Source organism: Centroberyx affinis, unplaced genomic scaffold, assembly GCF_046629955.1.
Source record: "Centroberyx affinis isolate AG114_WGS23_722 - 3 ecotype Tasmania unplaced genomic scaffold, CSIRO-AGI_Caff_v1 ptg000644l_1, whole genome shotgun sequence".
In the NCBI taxonomy this organism is placed as follows: domain Eukaryota; kingdom Metazoa; phylum Chordata; class Actinopteri; order Beryciformes; family Berycidae; genus Centroberyx; species Centroberyx affinis.
In genome coordinates, this window is record NW_027279270.1 from 23,724 (window position 1) to 39,676 (window position 15,953).

The 15,953-nt window shown below is 39.5% G+C and overlaps 1 protein-coding gene across 3 annotated transcripts; it reads left to right on the top strand.

Annotated features, from left to right (window-relative positions):
- Positions 1-1,601: 1,601 nt before the first annotated feature.
- LOC139643697 (protein FAM72A) lies at positions 1,602-5,551 on the top strand. 3 transcript variants are annotated; one of them, XM_071518921.1, is made up of 4 exons: positions 1,602-2,171; positions 2,391-2,468; positions 2,881-3,005; positions 3,090-5,551. In XM_071518921.1, the coding sequence occupies exons 1-4, from the start codon at positions 2,020-2,022 to the stop codon at positions 3,182-3,184; spliced, it is 450 nt and encodes a 149-aa protein (XP_071375022.1). In that variant the 5' UTR covers positions 1,602-2,019; the 3' UTR covers positions 3,185-5,551. The 3 variants fall into 3 exon arrangements, with proteins under 3 accessions (XP_071375022.1, XP_071375024.1, XP_071375023.1); XM_071518923.1 differs by having other exon boundaries at positions 1,602-2,051; XM_071518922.1 differs by lacking the exon at positions 2,391-2,468.
- The last annotated feature ends 10,402 nt before the right edge of the window (positions 5,552-15,953 follow it).

Here is a 15,953-nt window from a genome sequence, read left to right on the forward strand (position 1 = left end):
GATCAAACCACTTGCCCACGTAGTGAAGTCAATGTTGTACCAATCAATCAAAAAAAATAACCGTAGAGGGGGGAAAAAATACAACTCTGTAAGTGGTTTTGAAAAAGAGAAACCCGATGGAAGATCGCAGCGTCTCAGCCTGCCCGCGGATCTGTATTGTCTCCCTGCCTCTGTTCACTCAGGGCGCATTGTGAGTTTGGCGCTGCTGCTGTGTGTTCCCATCCGTGTGGCTCCGCCGTGCCTCACCGCCTCCTCAAAACCGGTTATACTGCAAACAACGTCAGGGGAAATTAGATTCATCCCCCCTTAAAAAAAACCAAACAAAAAACACAGCAACAACTTGTCATTCAGCACTGCCAAAAGTTTGGTCCTCAGCCGGTCTCAGTGAGTGAGTTGCCTGTCCGCCTGTCTGATAGATCTGCTCCTCCTCTAGTGGGAAGAGGGACAGGGTGGATGGAGGGGCTGGCTGGTCAGCCCAATGCGCAGGACAGGCATGGATGCACTAATGCATAAACTGTACTGATGTGGGCACATAAACCACATTTGTTGCGGATTACCCTGCTTAATTGCATGTAACAGGTCCAGAAGATCTGTATCACTTTGACCAGTTGACCTATATATCCATAAAAAAGGCATCATACGGCAGACATCGATAGAAACAAAACTCAATTACATTTTCAGGACAGCATTAGGCTAATTGATGCCTTTTTCACTTAATACCTTATCCTCAGGCTATATAGATTAGTATGATACTACTGAGGATGATGCATAGGCCTACTATCAATTTACATTATAAAGATTTACCTCAGCGTAAATGAGTGGGTTAACTCTGTACCGCAAATAAAAAGGTGTACACTGTGTAAACGTAGGTTTAGCATCCATCCACTACATCCCTGTCTACCGTTATATCTGTTCAGGAATTTACTATAGCCCCCAGTAAGGGTTGACAGTAGCAAGACAAGCTGTCAGTGGATCATTTTGATATTTTAAGGACAATTTCTGTGCACACCGGATGTGCAGAGGATTTAACTGATGGCAAAAAAATGTGTAAAATCATACTGACTGAAGCAAACTAGCTTTGGCATTTCTGAGGACACCCCCTTCCCCCAGAAATGATGAAAAAGCCCAAAGCTAAGTTAATCTTTAGCCCGTTAGCTAGCAATTGCAAAACTATTCTCTCTGAAGTTAAAGCAATGGAAATACATTAACCTTGCCTTGCACTTTTGACGAGACCAAGTTCTAGAAAAACATGTCATTGAAGTTACATTGTCCACTCCTCGTTCAAGGACCTCCCTCCCTTTTTATTTTTCAACTTTTCAGACCAAACAAACGATAGCCCCGCCTAACTTTATAGGACGAGGTCTATATTTCCCATACCACGATTGGTCGAACGGGGAAGGAATGACACACAAGCAAACAAATTGGCTTTCAGAACCATTGAAGGTGGGCCAATCAATTCTAATTTTTAACTAATCAAATTTAGACTGTGTGATGAAGCTGTCCAATCGGCATCGGTTATTGTAGAGCACATCCAATCAGAGTCAGTTATGGGGTCGTTTAAAGAAAGTTTCAGGAAGTGTTGTTAAATACCAGGAAGTTGTTAATAACAAAGCTGACAGCTATATAGCTGTTAGCTACATTTTGACTGGATCCAAAGCCAGTCGTTTAAAATTAGACTCGCTAATCGCCAACGTTTTTTATTTATTAAAAATACGACTAACCGAGGGATTCGTTATATAGACTGTACCACGGAAACCGACGTTTGTTCGCCCGTTTATCCAACAAGCTAGCTGCCTTCCGTTATTTTGCCAGGAAAAGGCTAGCACAAGGACATATTAGCTAGCGTTAACGTTTGCGAAGTTAACGTTTAATACATTATTATTATTCTGAATTGGACGGATAGCAGGGAGGTGAGCAAAGTTGGTAGTGCCCGAGCCTCGTTGCTCTGCTGGATTGGCTGTCTGAGGCTGACAAACATTGGGGAGAGAGTGAGAAACCGTCCATTTTAGCAAGACAACCATGTCTACATCTAACGCTAATTTCAAAAACAAGTGTGTGACTCAAGTAAACTGCATATTCTGTGACAGTCTGCTCTGCACGAGAGGCATGAAAGCAGTGCTTCTTGCAGATACTGAGATTGAGCTTTTTTCGACCGACATACCACCCAACAGGTAAGTGCTACCTAGTTAGCCAATGCTGCTAGCCATTGTTTGTTTTGATCTGCTGTTACAGCTGGCCACACTGCCGCTACACTTATGCCTCTGATTGTTGAGATGCGAGATGCATGTAGGCACCCAAACTATGATTAGCTATGTTTTATTAACATGTATTGTTACTTCTACAAATTCATGGCTATGTTTCTTTCTTATTCCACGCGCCCTCCCCCCAAGAACTGTTGACTTTGTGGCCAGCTGCTACTCTACTGAAAGCTGCAAATGCAAACTGAGAGACATTGCCTGTCTCAAGTGGTATGTAGAGCCCTTTCATACCCTCCAGTGTTTGCTTTGGTCAGACCATCTGCTAGTGCAAGATGCTAATAAAAAAACCTGGCTAGGTTAGGTTAGGCATATTAGCACAAGAAACAAATGGGTCTTACACATATAGCTGTCTTCCATAGGATACACCTGCAGTTGTTTTTAAAATTCTGTCATTTCATATTTCTTTCTAATATCAACCTTGAGCAGAGTTTGGTACTACAGTGAGGCTTTTGTGGAACCTCTTTTGTATCCCCAGGCCTTTGTTGTTGTACACAGAAAAAAACAACATCTGTTAGATAATAGACACAGCAGTGGAGTTAGCAGTTTTCACAGGTGCTCACAATAAAATGCTGACACATTTTTCCTCTTTGTTCTCTCTCTCTCTTTCACTCGGTCCCCCCAGTGGTAATGTTGTGGGCTATCATGTCGTGGCCCCCTGTAAACCCTGCCTGCTGTCCTGTAACAACGGCCACTTCTGGATGTTTAATAGCGATGCTGTGTCTACTCTCAACAGACTGGATGCTACAGGTCAGTATAAGCTCCGCCTGTTGAAGTTTTGCTTTGTCAAACCTGTTCTAAAAAGCACTGTCACCCTGTCTCCATTGTCTGCAGGTCTGAATCTGCTGCTGTGGGGAGATCTTCCTGAGTTGGATGACAGTGAGAACGAGGAATCAGAAAGCCCCTCAGAGGAGGAGTGCATCAGGTAGAGAGGAAGATGGACAATGAGGAGAGAGAGAGAGCTGGAAGGCCAACATTTGAGAGGTGGAACTGAGTGGACAAACGCTTGCTTGAGAAGAGTGATGAGGGAGAGAGAGAGAGAAAAAGAGAGGCCTTAACCTGTGATCATGCCTTTTCCTATCACTTTTCACTGTTTAAAGCACAGACATACTCACTAGCACACATTGTTTTCTCTCTTTCTCTCTTTTTTATCTTTGTGTGGGCTATAAAACATGTGGCTGAACATAACTGACAAGTAGACTCCTTATTCTAGTGCATTCTACTTTCATCTCCACTAGGCTCATGATGTTGATAGACTCATCCTCATGAGTTGCTGTGATTGTGGGATGACAAACAAGCAAATGGAGCTTTGGCTTACCAGTGAATGCTGTGTTTACATTAAGTCCAATTTTCTGACGAGATGACCACAATTCACCTATCTTTCCTTTTTAATGGCAGTAATAACTTGTAAATTATAATGTAATATGGCTGCAAACAGCAAGCTCCCATTGACAGCCATGTCTTCAAGGCTTTTATTCTCACTGTGTGGCTGATTGCTGACTGAAGGGTTGTGTGCTTTTTGAATCCTGTGTATTAGAGAAATAGCACAATTATTGACTGATGATATCTATCTATGAGTTGCTTGCTTTTAAGGGCATATTTAACATAGGTTACTTTACTAGCTGAGATTCTGTCAATGATACATTTTGATATGCTAATACAGTGTCTGTTACACACCTGACAGTAACAGTATGTGTTTGATACCCAGAAGAATCTGACTGTAGCAGTATCTGATACTAACATACTAACTTCTGCGTAGGGTGTGCTTGCACAAAGGCGGTTGGAGCGGTTAAATTAAAAGCCCTGCGTTAGTTTTTGCTAAGAACCCATAAATCAGTGATGTAGTCAACATTTGCCAGATTGATGGCATTGGTGGAAGGCTAGAATGGAAATTAGCAAAGGTGCAATTTTGTCAACAGGCAAAACTCCATAACTCTTCAATGTGGATCACTCAGCAGAATTAGGAACACAGGAGTTCCACATGGATTCCAGGGTCCGTGCTCCATTTCTGACACCACTGTTCAGTTTTATGTAGCAGCGTAATTGTAGCACCTGAAGAAAAAAAATACCATTCCAAAGAAACCTGTAACATGTCATCAATGTGGCATTTGACTCATTGACTGTGAAATCTTCTGAACAAGATGTTATGTCACCTTGGCCAGTTTTCAGTATAGTTTTCTTAACTAATGGGTTCTGAAGTAAGACTTTCATTATAACATCCCACTTGTAGTCTGTACATCAGTATTCTGTTGGCCTTGCTGGTATTGTGGTTGCTGATGATGAGCTATTGTTAAACTGTGGAGTCGGGGTTGTTGTGGTGTTTGGAAATCACTACCGGACCAGTCGTTCTCCTCAACCTGCTGTGCCAGACACAAGCTTCAAGATCCTCCAGTTGCAGCAGGCTTTGCAGTTGAGGCAGCGGAGGGAGTTAACTGAAGTCAGTCCTTTTTTGGTAGCACAATCCATGAGCTCTTGTCATTGTTTTACTGCTGTGTCCTGCCAATACTCTGATCCTGTCTTAAAGTAGCATTGTTTCTGTGAGTGAATGAGAAAAGTTATGCCTGTACTGTTGGCAAACGTTGCTGAAGAAGCTAACATAGAATGTCACACTTTTTAACTGAAGGACAAGGATAAAGGAAGTAGGTCTTTTACCTGTAATTGGCCTCTCAGTTGATATCCATGATATAGCCTATAGGCCTAGTTGTGAAAGAATCCACTTAGTGGAAGAGAAACTTTGACTAAAACTCAAGGTCATTTCCAGATTTTCACATCCTTCACCTTTAAAGTTATAACTGACAGTCTGCTAGACTTGCACACCAAATACAAATGTACTCTGTCTCATCTCTGTGGTCATCTTACTATGTGATAACTTATATATATCACTTAAGGATACAATTTAAGAAATGCATCAGCTAGGTATTTATTAAAGTCACACACCAAATATCTGTAACCACTTAGAATTTCCTTTTTTGTTTACAATCTTTGTTTACAAATGCATTGTTTTGTATTGTGCTATAGTACTTATGTTTTTGTTCATCTATTTAATATTTCCTTTGTGATGTAGTGCTTTGTTTTGTATGTTAAAGATCGGATGTATACAGTTTTACCTCATGAAGGTATCACTTGCGAGCTTCCTCTGGCTAGGACAATTGTCAAAAGATAATCAAAAGGAATATTTAAGTGGCTGTTTCTGACGTGAATAACTTTGATTAACTTGCCCTGCTGAAAAATGTATATTTTGGAATTGCACTGAAACTGCATTGGTAGTTTGAAAAAAAACATGATTTGTTGTTTTGTATGCTTGTTAAATTAATAAACTTTTTTTTTTCCAAAATATCTTGTAAATTGCACAGTTCTATTGACATTAGAAGATCTATACACTCACAGCTTACTTTGTGGAACATTTAGGGTAAAGTTCCAGCACATCTTATCACTGTATGCTCCCTCTAGTAGTAATTCCTCTACATCTGCTGAGGTATGCAAAAATCTCCTTTATGTCAATGAAGAAAAACCACAATGACTAAGACTGATAATTTTGTTTTTGTGCAATCTCATATTGCACTAGAGTTTCCACGTGCATTATTAGTATTGACTGAGGACCCTCAGTAGGCTTTATTGGCATGAAGGTTTAGAACAATATTGCCAAAGCATTAAGGTACAGAGTGTCTGTGTGTGTGTGTGTGTTCTCTGGGTTAGCACTCCATCATATGATGACTATCAATAGTCATCACTCTCTCTCTCTCTTTGTCTCATTCACACCGTGTCCCTCAACAGATGCCTGTCAAGTGCAATTATGAATTTCTCAGAGATCAACTTCCACCCTCAAGCACCAACATCTGTTATTCGATTAAACCTTTTCAACGGAGTACTGTATATGTCAGTGGAATAAGCAAAAACATAAATAATCTCTTTGGTGGAAAGTACTAATGCTGTAAATCTATGCTGCTATACAGTATGTTTACTAGTGGCAGTACACAAAGTGAGTGTGTGTGGCTCTGAAAATTAGTGGTGATAAAACATTTAGGATAAAGGACTTGGGTAATCCTTTTTGCCAATGATGTCTCAAAGCATTGCAACTGCTGCCAACACTGTGTGTATGTGTGCATGCATATGGTTGTGTGTGTTGTGTGTGTGTGTGTTAACTGAATCTGTATCACTGTGTTCACTGCTAGAGGGACAGAAAGAGAGAGAAAGAGATGTGGAGAGAGGAGGCTGGATGTCATGACACTGCTGTTTCATGCCCCCTGGCACTGTCCATGCCTCTGTGACAGACAGTCTTGCATATGGGAGTGTGTCTGTGTGTCTGTATACTCTCAAGGTTAATTGTTTGTCATCAATATCACTTATCTAAATTGCTTTACTGGCAAAGCAGAGCAGCCTGCTGTCTTCTCTGGCCAAACAAAGTGGGTGGAGATACAGCTAAGAGTGTTGCGGTGGACTTATTTAGAGCTGTGTGTGTGTGTGTGTGTGTGTGTGTGGTATGTGTCTGCTGGGGGAGTTTGAGTGTGGTGTTATTTTGAGTTTCATTTATGCAGTATGCAGATTTGTAATATTCATGCACAACATTCCACTGAAGAGACCGACAGTCAAACTGAATGTTTATATGCCTTCTTACACTTGTAGTCAGGTTACAGAAGAGGCTTTTGGGGGTGAGTAGTTCCAGGATAAGGCTGGTGTTTTTTAATGCATTGCTTACCATCAACAAATCCTATGAAAATAACAAAATCAACAATGTGTTTGCTCTAATCCCGTTACTTTCTGACTTCCCACATACCGTTTTTAGCCGTCAACCCGGAAGTCACTGGCTCCAATTGTAAGCTAAAAACCTTGAAATACAGTTCACAAAGTTCACATAGTTTCAATTTTAAAAATCGCTAACTGTTACCATGAAAATTCAAGCTATTGTAGTTATTACCAAATCAAATTCAAATGGGAACAAATTCTTCATTACGCCGGGGACTATTTTCGGTGCTACGGAACTACATCTTGAGATCGCAAAGTGTCTACAGCCGGCTTATTAAGTTGTTTGAGGAAAAAGTTGGCTGGCCTGGTGCATCGTGGTGATGAAATATGTTGCCCAGAGCAATGGCATGGCTCTGTGACGTGTTTTTAATCATTTTTTTAATACAATGGAGTTCTATGGCTGCTGGGACATGGCTGCATTGGGCCCAACAGCGGCAGTGCCTCGGAGCAGAGAGGCGAGTTCGCATGCGGCTGTCGCCTCCCGTGTAAAAAGCCCTTTATCCTTTAATGTAGGGGCAGCACTTCTGTGGATGCATTGAAAATTCATGAGAGGGATTTTGATTTCCATCCAGGAGGAGATGAGGAGCCAGTGTAGTGAAGCCAAAACTAGCTACAAAAAGGAAATTTCTATGGACGCATATAGTGATTCTGATTCTGAAAAAATCCCTTATCTGTGAAATATGATTAAAAAAAAGCATCTAACATTGCCAATCAGAAATGTTTCCTGACCTGTGGTTCTATGCTTTGTTTTGTTTTCAGAATTGAGAGAGAGTGCTTGTGAATCTTAACATGTGCACCAAGACCAGATGTTTTTAAAGATTATCTGACGGTAGTGGGGTAATATGCTTTTGCATACCTAGTTCTCTGGCATTCTCAGCTGCTGTTGGGACATGCACAGGGCAATTTAGGTAGTAATAGCAAAAAGTCAGCAACAAATAGTTGTGGGACGTCCTGTTTTCACATGTTTTTGTAGACAGAGCATCCACCCAACTTACAAATCATGTCCATACAACATCATCTCTATATACACCTTGTCATGAAGTCATCAACTGTAGCAGTCTGTTCTTTTCTGTACAATTCTATAACTGACAGTAACGAACTGTGCAAACAGTGCAACTGTTTACACATCCATTCAATAATGTAAAGATCACCACACCCTTAATCACTGAGCCCACCTAGTTGAATGCTGCAGGGTCAGGGAAATCAGTGATCTGGATGTTCTTTGAGATACAGTCACACTCTCCTGTATTTCACTCCTATAAAAGGCTTCCAGACTCTTGACGGCATTGGTAGCCCAGAGGTTAGAGAAACACTATTTGCTCCTCCACAACTGCTGTCAAAGTGACCTCAAAGTGCTCAGTGGCCAACAGTAGAGACTGTGGTTGCTCTGGGCAGCTTCCAGGTGTCAGTGTGTGTACCACGGTATGAAAGTGAAGCAGGGTGTTGCTGAATGAGAGAATGCAGTGCTCAGTGCATGCTCACTTTTCCGAAACAAATAAAGGTTAAATACGGCCTCTCTGCCTCAGTGACACCCAAGATAGGTAACCAAGCAGAAACTCCACGTATAGAACTGCATGTAAATACATGTGTAATAGATCATGACCTGTTATGCCAACCAGGGGATCAAACAAATAAAACAAATAGTAAAGCGATCAGGAAGCATGATCAAGTGGCTTAGTATGGCTTACTAAAGTACATGACCTGTTGATGATGAATGAACTGCCATTTCCACAGTGCACAACAGGATCACTTGCACATGCACCACACTTTTATCTGCTAATGTTACTTCACAGTACAGTATGGTGAGCATGTGTGATCGAGATGAAATCAAACTTTCAATCCAAAATGGTTTTGAAGGAAAAATTCAAATAATGACTGTGCGTTATTTTTTTCATACTGAATGAGTGAGTGGCCTTAGGAATGTGCCGAAGAAAGTGGAGGGAAATCAATGCAGTGACCGCTCAGAACCCACCTTAAAGGGGTGAAGTTACCAATTGAAAGGAGTGTGACGTTTATGGGAACTGTTGTAAAAGCCCCAGATTTTTAAAGGTCGCAGACACATGACTTGTGTCATAGCAGGATTTTTTTTTTTTACCTTATTAAACTCAGTAGTGGAGACTACATTTCAACTATTACACAACAGTGATAAATTGCACAAAAGTACTTTTATGCCATGATCTCCCTCACTTGCTTTCATTTTGAAAAAGTCACAAAGGTCAACATGAACCACAGTGATGTAACCCAGATTATATTCTGTTTTCTGTGATCTGCATTGTACTTTTCAAGACTGAATTTTGCCTGTTTGCAATTGTCAATAATGAGATCAAGAGGGTAAAAACAAACAATGCCGGTACTGAGTGCAGCTTGTCAGGCCGGCTAACGTCAGCGGAAGGCTATTTTTGAGTCACAGAGATTAGTTTTGAGGTAGGCAGGAACCCAGGCAGACAGGTATGGAGCTAATCTGGCAGGTGTTTTTGTGAAGTGTGTGTTTACAGCCTGGTGAATGTGTGTAAATGGTGGGCAGGTGTGTGGAACATTGAAGCTAAGTGGGCAGGTGCAGTGCTAAAGTATGACTCTTTTACATAAACAGCTGCCAGGTGAGCAGACACATGACACACAGAGCTGATAAGGTTTCCTCCAGCTGAGAAGAGCTAATTGTGCTGGCCTGTAGTATAGGTAGGCTACCTCCTCAGTTTAGGACAGTGGGTTTAAGATAGCATGGTATAGCACATGTACCCAGGCCCCCCCCCCCCCCCCCCACACACACACACACATTCACATTTTGATATTTGGTAAACAAACAAAATGACTTTTAACTGCCACATGATTATTATGCTCATGAATTTAGTTAGGTATATATTTTAGCTTATCTATTTATATTTCGGTATTCATACGCAATTTGTTTGTTGTCATTTATTTATAGTGGAAAGTATAGCCCTATATTATACATTTCATATATGTATATATGTATATATTTTACATTTGATTTTAATGTGTCTTTACAGTATCAGGAGTAGTAGTAATAGAAGCAGCACTAGTATTAACAGTATAAACAGAACAGCAGCACTAGAAGCAGTACTGTAGTAGGATTTGAATGAGTTTGTCCTGACCACTTTATCTTTTAGCTTCAGAACCAGATCAACTGGTTCTACATACAGTGATGATCTCCACTGAACCGGAAATACTTTTTCCCACACATTTGGCGCTAACGTAACGTTGTGTATGTTTAAGATAAATAAATATATAAACATTGAAATAAAGTTTTAGATTGGATTTTTATATTTTTAAAATATTTTAAAAATAAATATGTGTTAAACATTATTTAATGTAGGCATTTCTTTACCCCTCTGTCTGGGACCCCTAGTGGCAAGGAGGCCCTAGGCATGTGCCTAGAATGCCTGTGCGTAGATCCAGCCCAGCATGTGCCATATAATAAGCTCAAGTGTGCCTTGAAATTTTGCTTAAATATAAAGAAAGCTAAGACTGAAGTTTCATTTTGTTAAAACTCAATCAAATAAAATAATAATCAAGAATATTTTTATACCATTGGTCAGGCAGCTTTTTTTGCTGCCTCTTCCTGTTTGGCGATTTGGAGAGCGAGGGCGATTCTGCTCAGTACCAATGATTTCAACGACACTACTGTAGGTGGGGATCAATCTAGGTGTAATCAGTCTACACAATGTTATAATGAGGTTCTGCGGTCTACTCATTACTATTCATGACTGGGGTCAGGCCTACAGATTGCTGTATGTGGTGCTCAATTCTTCTCTCACACCAGTTGTGATCATAACTATACATCAAACTGATGAGAAAAAATCTAAATAGCCGTATACCTCTGACCCTCTTTGTTTTCACAAAGAGGTCAGAAGTTTCACAGAGAGTGCACAGCCATTCCAAGGCTTGAGAAGGTTTGTAGTCCAGTTTGTAGTTTGGAAGTGTTTGAATAACAGGTGTCCAGTTCATCTGTGATTCATGATATGTTAGTCTATATTCATTAATATTTATTGTTTTCACTTGTACTGGCTGAAACTGTGGCAATTGTGTGCTTACTACAATAAAGCTGATTTGTGCTCAGCATCATTAACATTTATGAGCATAACAGCATGTCCACAGACTCATTATCTTATTAAGCAAACATGTAAATAATACTCAAATAGAAAGCAAAAGTAAAAGAGTGGGTCACTGAATCAAAAACACTCTAGTATGCAGTTACTAAAACACCATCCAAAATCTTGCAATATTAATTAGGCTACCCATTTTAGTTTGGTATGTGCAAATGATAAATCCCCAAAGTTTATGGATGCTAAGCTATAGTAGCAATACTATAGCTACAAAGCAGGTCACATCCAAAATTATTATTTGACTGTAAATGTCAGATCTGTGCTTGAACTCAAAACTTACTCAACTAAAAGTAGTAAAGTACAGTATAGGAGAAAATTCTTAAAAGATTTATCAAGTAAAAGTAAAAGCAGACTTTGAAAAACTCTGCTATCAAGCAGAGATATCAGACTTTGCTCTTGTACTTCCTGATGCCTCTGAGTGGAATATCTGGCTCCACTGAGATATCTGAGGTTTCCCACGCTGCACTCCCACAACCACTCAGAGAACACACTGACGCTCTCTGCTGGACATGATGTACAATTACACACATAAGGATGACCAGGCAGGCACGGCCCTCGCCATGAAAAAAAGATCTTCTATTGGAGAGTTTTGTGCCTGCTCATTCATATGGACTAACTGTCATTTTCAGATAGGACGTCTGTTCCAATTCAGCACATTTTTTTAATGTAAAATTTTACTTGACATTAGAGATATTAAAGGCCACCTACAATTAGGCCTTAGAATTAGAAATGTAGCTTAGTCATAAAAAAATGAAATAAAATTGGAATAGACTTTCTAAGCTACAGCATTGTGTTTATTCCTATAGACTGCCCATGTTATGCCTCCATATTGCCCTATCAAGTTTATCATATTATCAAAAAATATGAGCTCTATAAAATCACCCATCCATCCATCTACCAGTGATACATGCTGACTGTTATTTTTGTATTTATGTATTTTCTGTTGTGTATGTAGGTATTTGCTGACATGTGTCATGCTTTATGGAGGTGAGTTATAAACCCAGCTGGTCTTGGATGCCACATGCAGCTGTTGCTGGTTCCAGTCACTATGTGATTTGATATTATCATGGTTAGATAATTGGAATTAAGCTACTTCAGCCTTTGTTTTGCTGTAATCTGTAATCACTGTAACACAGTGATTATGATGAAATTTGAGGTTGTCATGGTTACACCGGCCCAAACCCCAGAAAACAACAAAGACTGTGGCATTATGACATCTTGGTCCTGTGTTCTAGAAATGCATAGAAATCTGGAATAGTGAGTGTTATAGTAGTGAGCATAATAAATATGTAAGACAATGCATACTCATTTTTTTATATATAGTCATTTATTTCCTTTTTTATTTATTTATTTATTCCCTATTTATTTATTTCTGTATTTCTCCCTGCTGAGACAATGAGGCTGTGTCAATCAAATACATGTGGGTGGTGTTTAACACATTATTTGGAGTCAGTGAACTCCAATAGTTTGATTGCTATGCTTGACTATATGACACCTCAACCCACTGAAACATCTTATTAGCATATTATGGAGCAGGATATATAGGAATAAATAAATACTGAAATAAATGAGGAGGGGAATAAATTCTCTCTCTGTTGAATAGAAAGTGGATTTACTAAATCATTTATGTTGATTTACTTTTTTTTTTTGACTCAACAGCAACATCATTTATCTGTTGTTTTTTTTCCTGTGTTGTTGTCAGTGTTGGCAAGGCTACTTAGGCCTACAATCTACTATTTGCTTTGGGGGAAGCTGAACTACAGCAAAGCTACCCTCAAGAGAAATATTGTTTTGTTAACTAAAGTTACTTAGAAAAGTTACTATCTATAATATCTACATCCGCCGTCATTTAATACAAAATCAGACCCTAACCCTAACCCTGTGACATAACAAAAAATTATTAGGATAACAAAAAATGATTAGGACAACAAATATTGCATTGAAATCAAGTGCAGGGAAAGTTTATTGCATTTATAATGGCAACACTATGACAGCTGCCTGCCAGAAACTAGAGTCAGCAAATCTTCAGATGAGTAAACTTCTCCACAATACTGGTTGTAGGAGCTAGTTAAGATGTTACGCTTTTGATATGTTTTCCACAGATATCCAATTTCATACAGAATGGCGAACAACCAGGCAGATGGAGAGGAGGAGGAGGGGAACACCCTATAAATCATCAGAGAAGTAGGCTGAAGAAGTTTTGCCAATTCTTGAGGGCAATAAAACTCAGGCTTCATCCCTCAGTGAAAGGCAAGGGGAGGGATGACAAGCAAGACTGATGAGGAGGAAACTGATGAGACCCCAGTGATGGAGGAAGTCCTGGTAGGAAGGAGTCGGCTGGGGACAGAGGAGGAATGGAGTGAGAGTGAAATGAGGATGAGAGTGTTGCTCACCTTGAGCTGAAGAAAAATTATAGAATGATAAATAAATATATAAATAAATGATAAATAAAGAATGATAGAGGTAGAAAGGCAGGAGAAAGAGGAGATGAGAGGAGTAGAATATATGGCTCAGTTGATGGCATAACATCCAGAAATTGACTTTACAGACGTAGAATGAGTTGCCAAACCCATCTGGGGAAACAGAGGAAGATCCACAAGCTAAATCCAGAGACTCCATCAAAAGAACAGCCAGATTCAGGTTGGGAACAGGACGTTAATCCAGAATTGGTACAGTTTCCTGAGACTCATTCTGGAGAGGCAGAATGGGATAATGAGAGGCCAAACCCTTCTTGGCAGCAGGACGCTGTTTCAGAAATCAAACTGCAATAGACATTTGACACAGAAAATTAAAATGCAGCACAATTATTTATCCATGAGAAAACATGACAGAACAGAATCCCAACGAGTTAACAAAATATCCAACTTTATGGAGGAAAATGACTTGTTCAGGAAAGAATATCAGTACAGTGTTGATTGTCTGAGAGATTATATCCAAAACAGAGCGGAAAAAACAAGGACAGGGGTGAGAGACTGGCTCTCTTCCACAGAGGTCTGGACACTGATATCAGTGATGACGATTAGGCAGACAATGCTGATGGCTCAACACATAAAACAACAGAAATGATCAAACAGGCAGACTGTGATATGGAAATGGAAGATGAATTTGAGTTGCACTGACAACAGACTGATCTTGACAGACTTGAGGAGAAAAGACACCCAAACGAAAAGGCCCCACATGTATGGCAAGAAAAGAGAAAAGAGAAACAGCAAGACACAAACTCAAGAGGAAGACAAAAATCAGGAAAGGGTAAGGGGAGAGAGAAGGTTACATGAGATGGACTTGAGTTTGAAGTTAGGCCAGAATGGCCTGGTCCAGATGTCAGACTGGACACTCAAAGGTGCTAGTAGTGGCTTTGGAGAACCAGGAGGATAAACCCCAAAGCTCCAGGGTAAAGATCTAGATTTCTGTAAAAGAGTTCTATACTTATGAAATTTAAAACTGAGGGGATGTAAAGCTAACTTTTGGAGAACTCCTATCTATGATAACGGATAAGGAGGTCTCATCCAAAGACAACAGGACAATCGGCTACATGGGTTATTGGCAAAATCCCCAAACCAGCCTTCATTCCATCCTGGTCAATCTATCGCAGCCCATTTGTTTGATAGACTGATAGATTGAAAAGTGGATAAAAAAAAAAAGATGTCCACAAGACTCAGAAAGAATTTTATAATGATACAAAGGATAAAGGCAAGGGGTTGTCTATGTTGTGCATGTTTACCATAATCTGCAAAATAAATTAATGAAAGCTTAAATGATTTGTTGTGGTTGATGTAAAGAATGTCCATACACAGTCATTGTCACAATGTCACAATGCACTTCATACACTCTGCATTCACAGTTACATCATAGAGTCTTGTTGCTTCTGTGCCACATCCACAGTCTAGCAAAGACAGTCTAGAGTATTTACTAAAACAATGAAGTGATTTTTAAGAAAAACATTTTGCTCCACAAAAGTGTCCACCTTAAATAAAAGTACTGAAATGCAATTTTGTGAAACTCTAAAATCAACCATATCATTCAGCAATGATGACAGGAAGACATTCCTTTCATCGATTAAGCCCAGCAGAACACAAATAGCAAAAGACCATATAACGGTACTATTATCATAAGAATACAAATATACATGAAAAAAAGAACAACTGTTACAGGTGCGTCATTAATGCAAAATTCACAAACCATATTGGACTATAAACAAAGAAATTAGCAGTTGCCTACCAGTATTGCTTAATGAGAGCTAATCGTATTTCCTCAGACTTTGTTCCAAAGTTTAGGGACACTGATCACAGTCAAAAGTGACACTTTGTCTTCTTTACACTAGATGGAGCAATCGTACCATTTATGAATGGCACCATCAGTAGTGACACAGCTACAGCAAAGGCTTGGTGTCTAATGCATGTACTTGCATAGGGAAAATAAGCCAATCCGTCTCAATTTTTTAACATTCCAATAATGTTAATACTACTACTACTAAAAATAATAATAATAATGATAATACTACTACTACTAATAATAATGATAGAAGTGGTGTAGAAGGAAGTTCCTTTGTGCTGGGTGATAAAACCAATCTCAGCATCTGGTTACTGATAAAAATAGGTTTGTGTGTCTCTAAATGCTTTACATTATTTCACTCAGTATACAAAGACAGTCCAGCCATATTAAAAGACTGAATTGGTATACTTTCCAATTCACATGAAATAAATAATTTTGTATATAAATCGTTTAGCTGTCATTACTGGCTGCTTTGTAGGATAGATGAAGTGGATTGCCATCAAAATAAAGGTCACCTTGATCATCAAAGGGAACAGCTTATTTTATATGAAATATAAGGAGG

Bases quoted from the DNA above. Each gene is read 5' to 3' on its own strand.
- LOC139643697 (XM_071518921.1), top strand. From the start codon at position 2,020: ATGTCTACATCTAACGCTAATTTCAAAAACAAGTGTGTGACTCAAGTA. The intron at 2,172-2,390 runs GTAAGTGCTACC...CCTCCCCCCAAG, and splicing joins ACCGACATACCACCCAACAG to AACTGTTGACTTTGTGGCCA. The intron at 3,006-3,089 runs GTCAGTATAAGC...CATTGTCTGCAG, and splicing joins CAACAGACTGGATGCTACAG to GTCTGAATCTGCTGCTGTGG.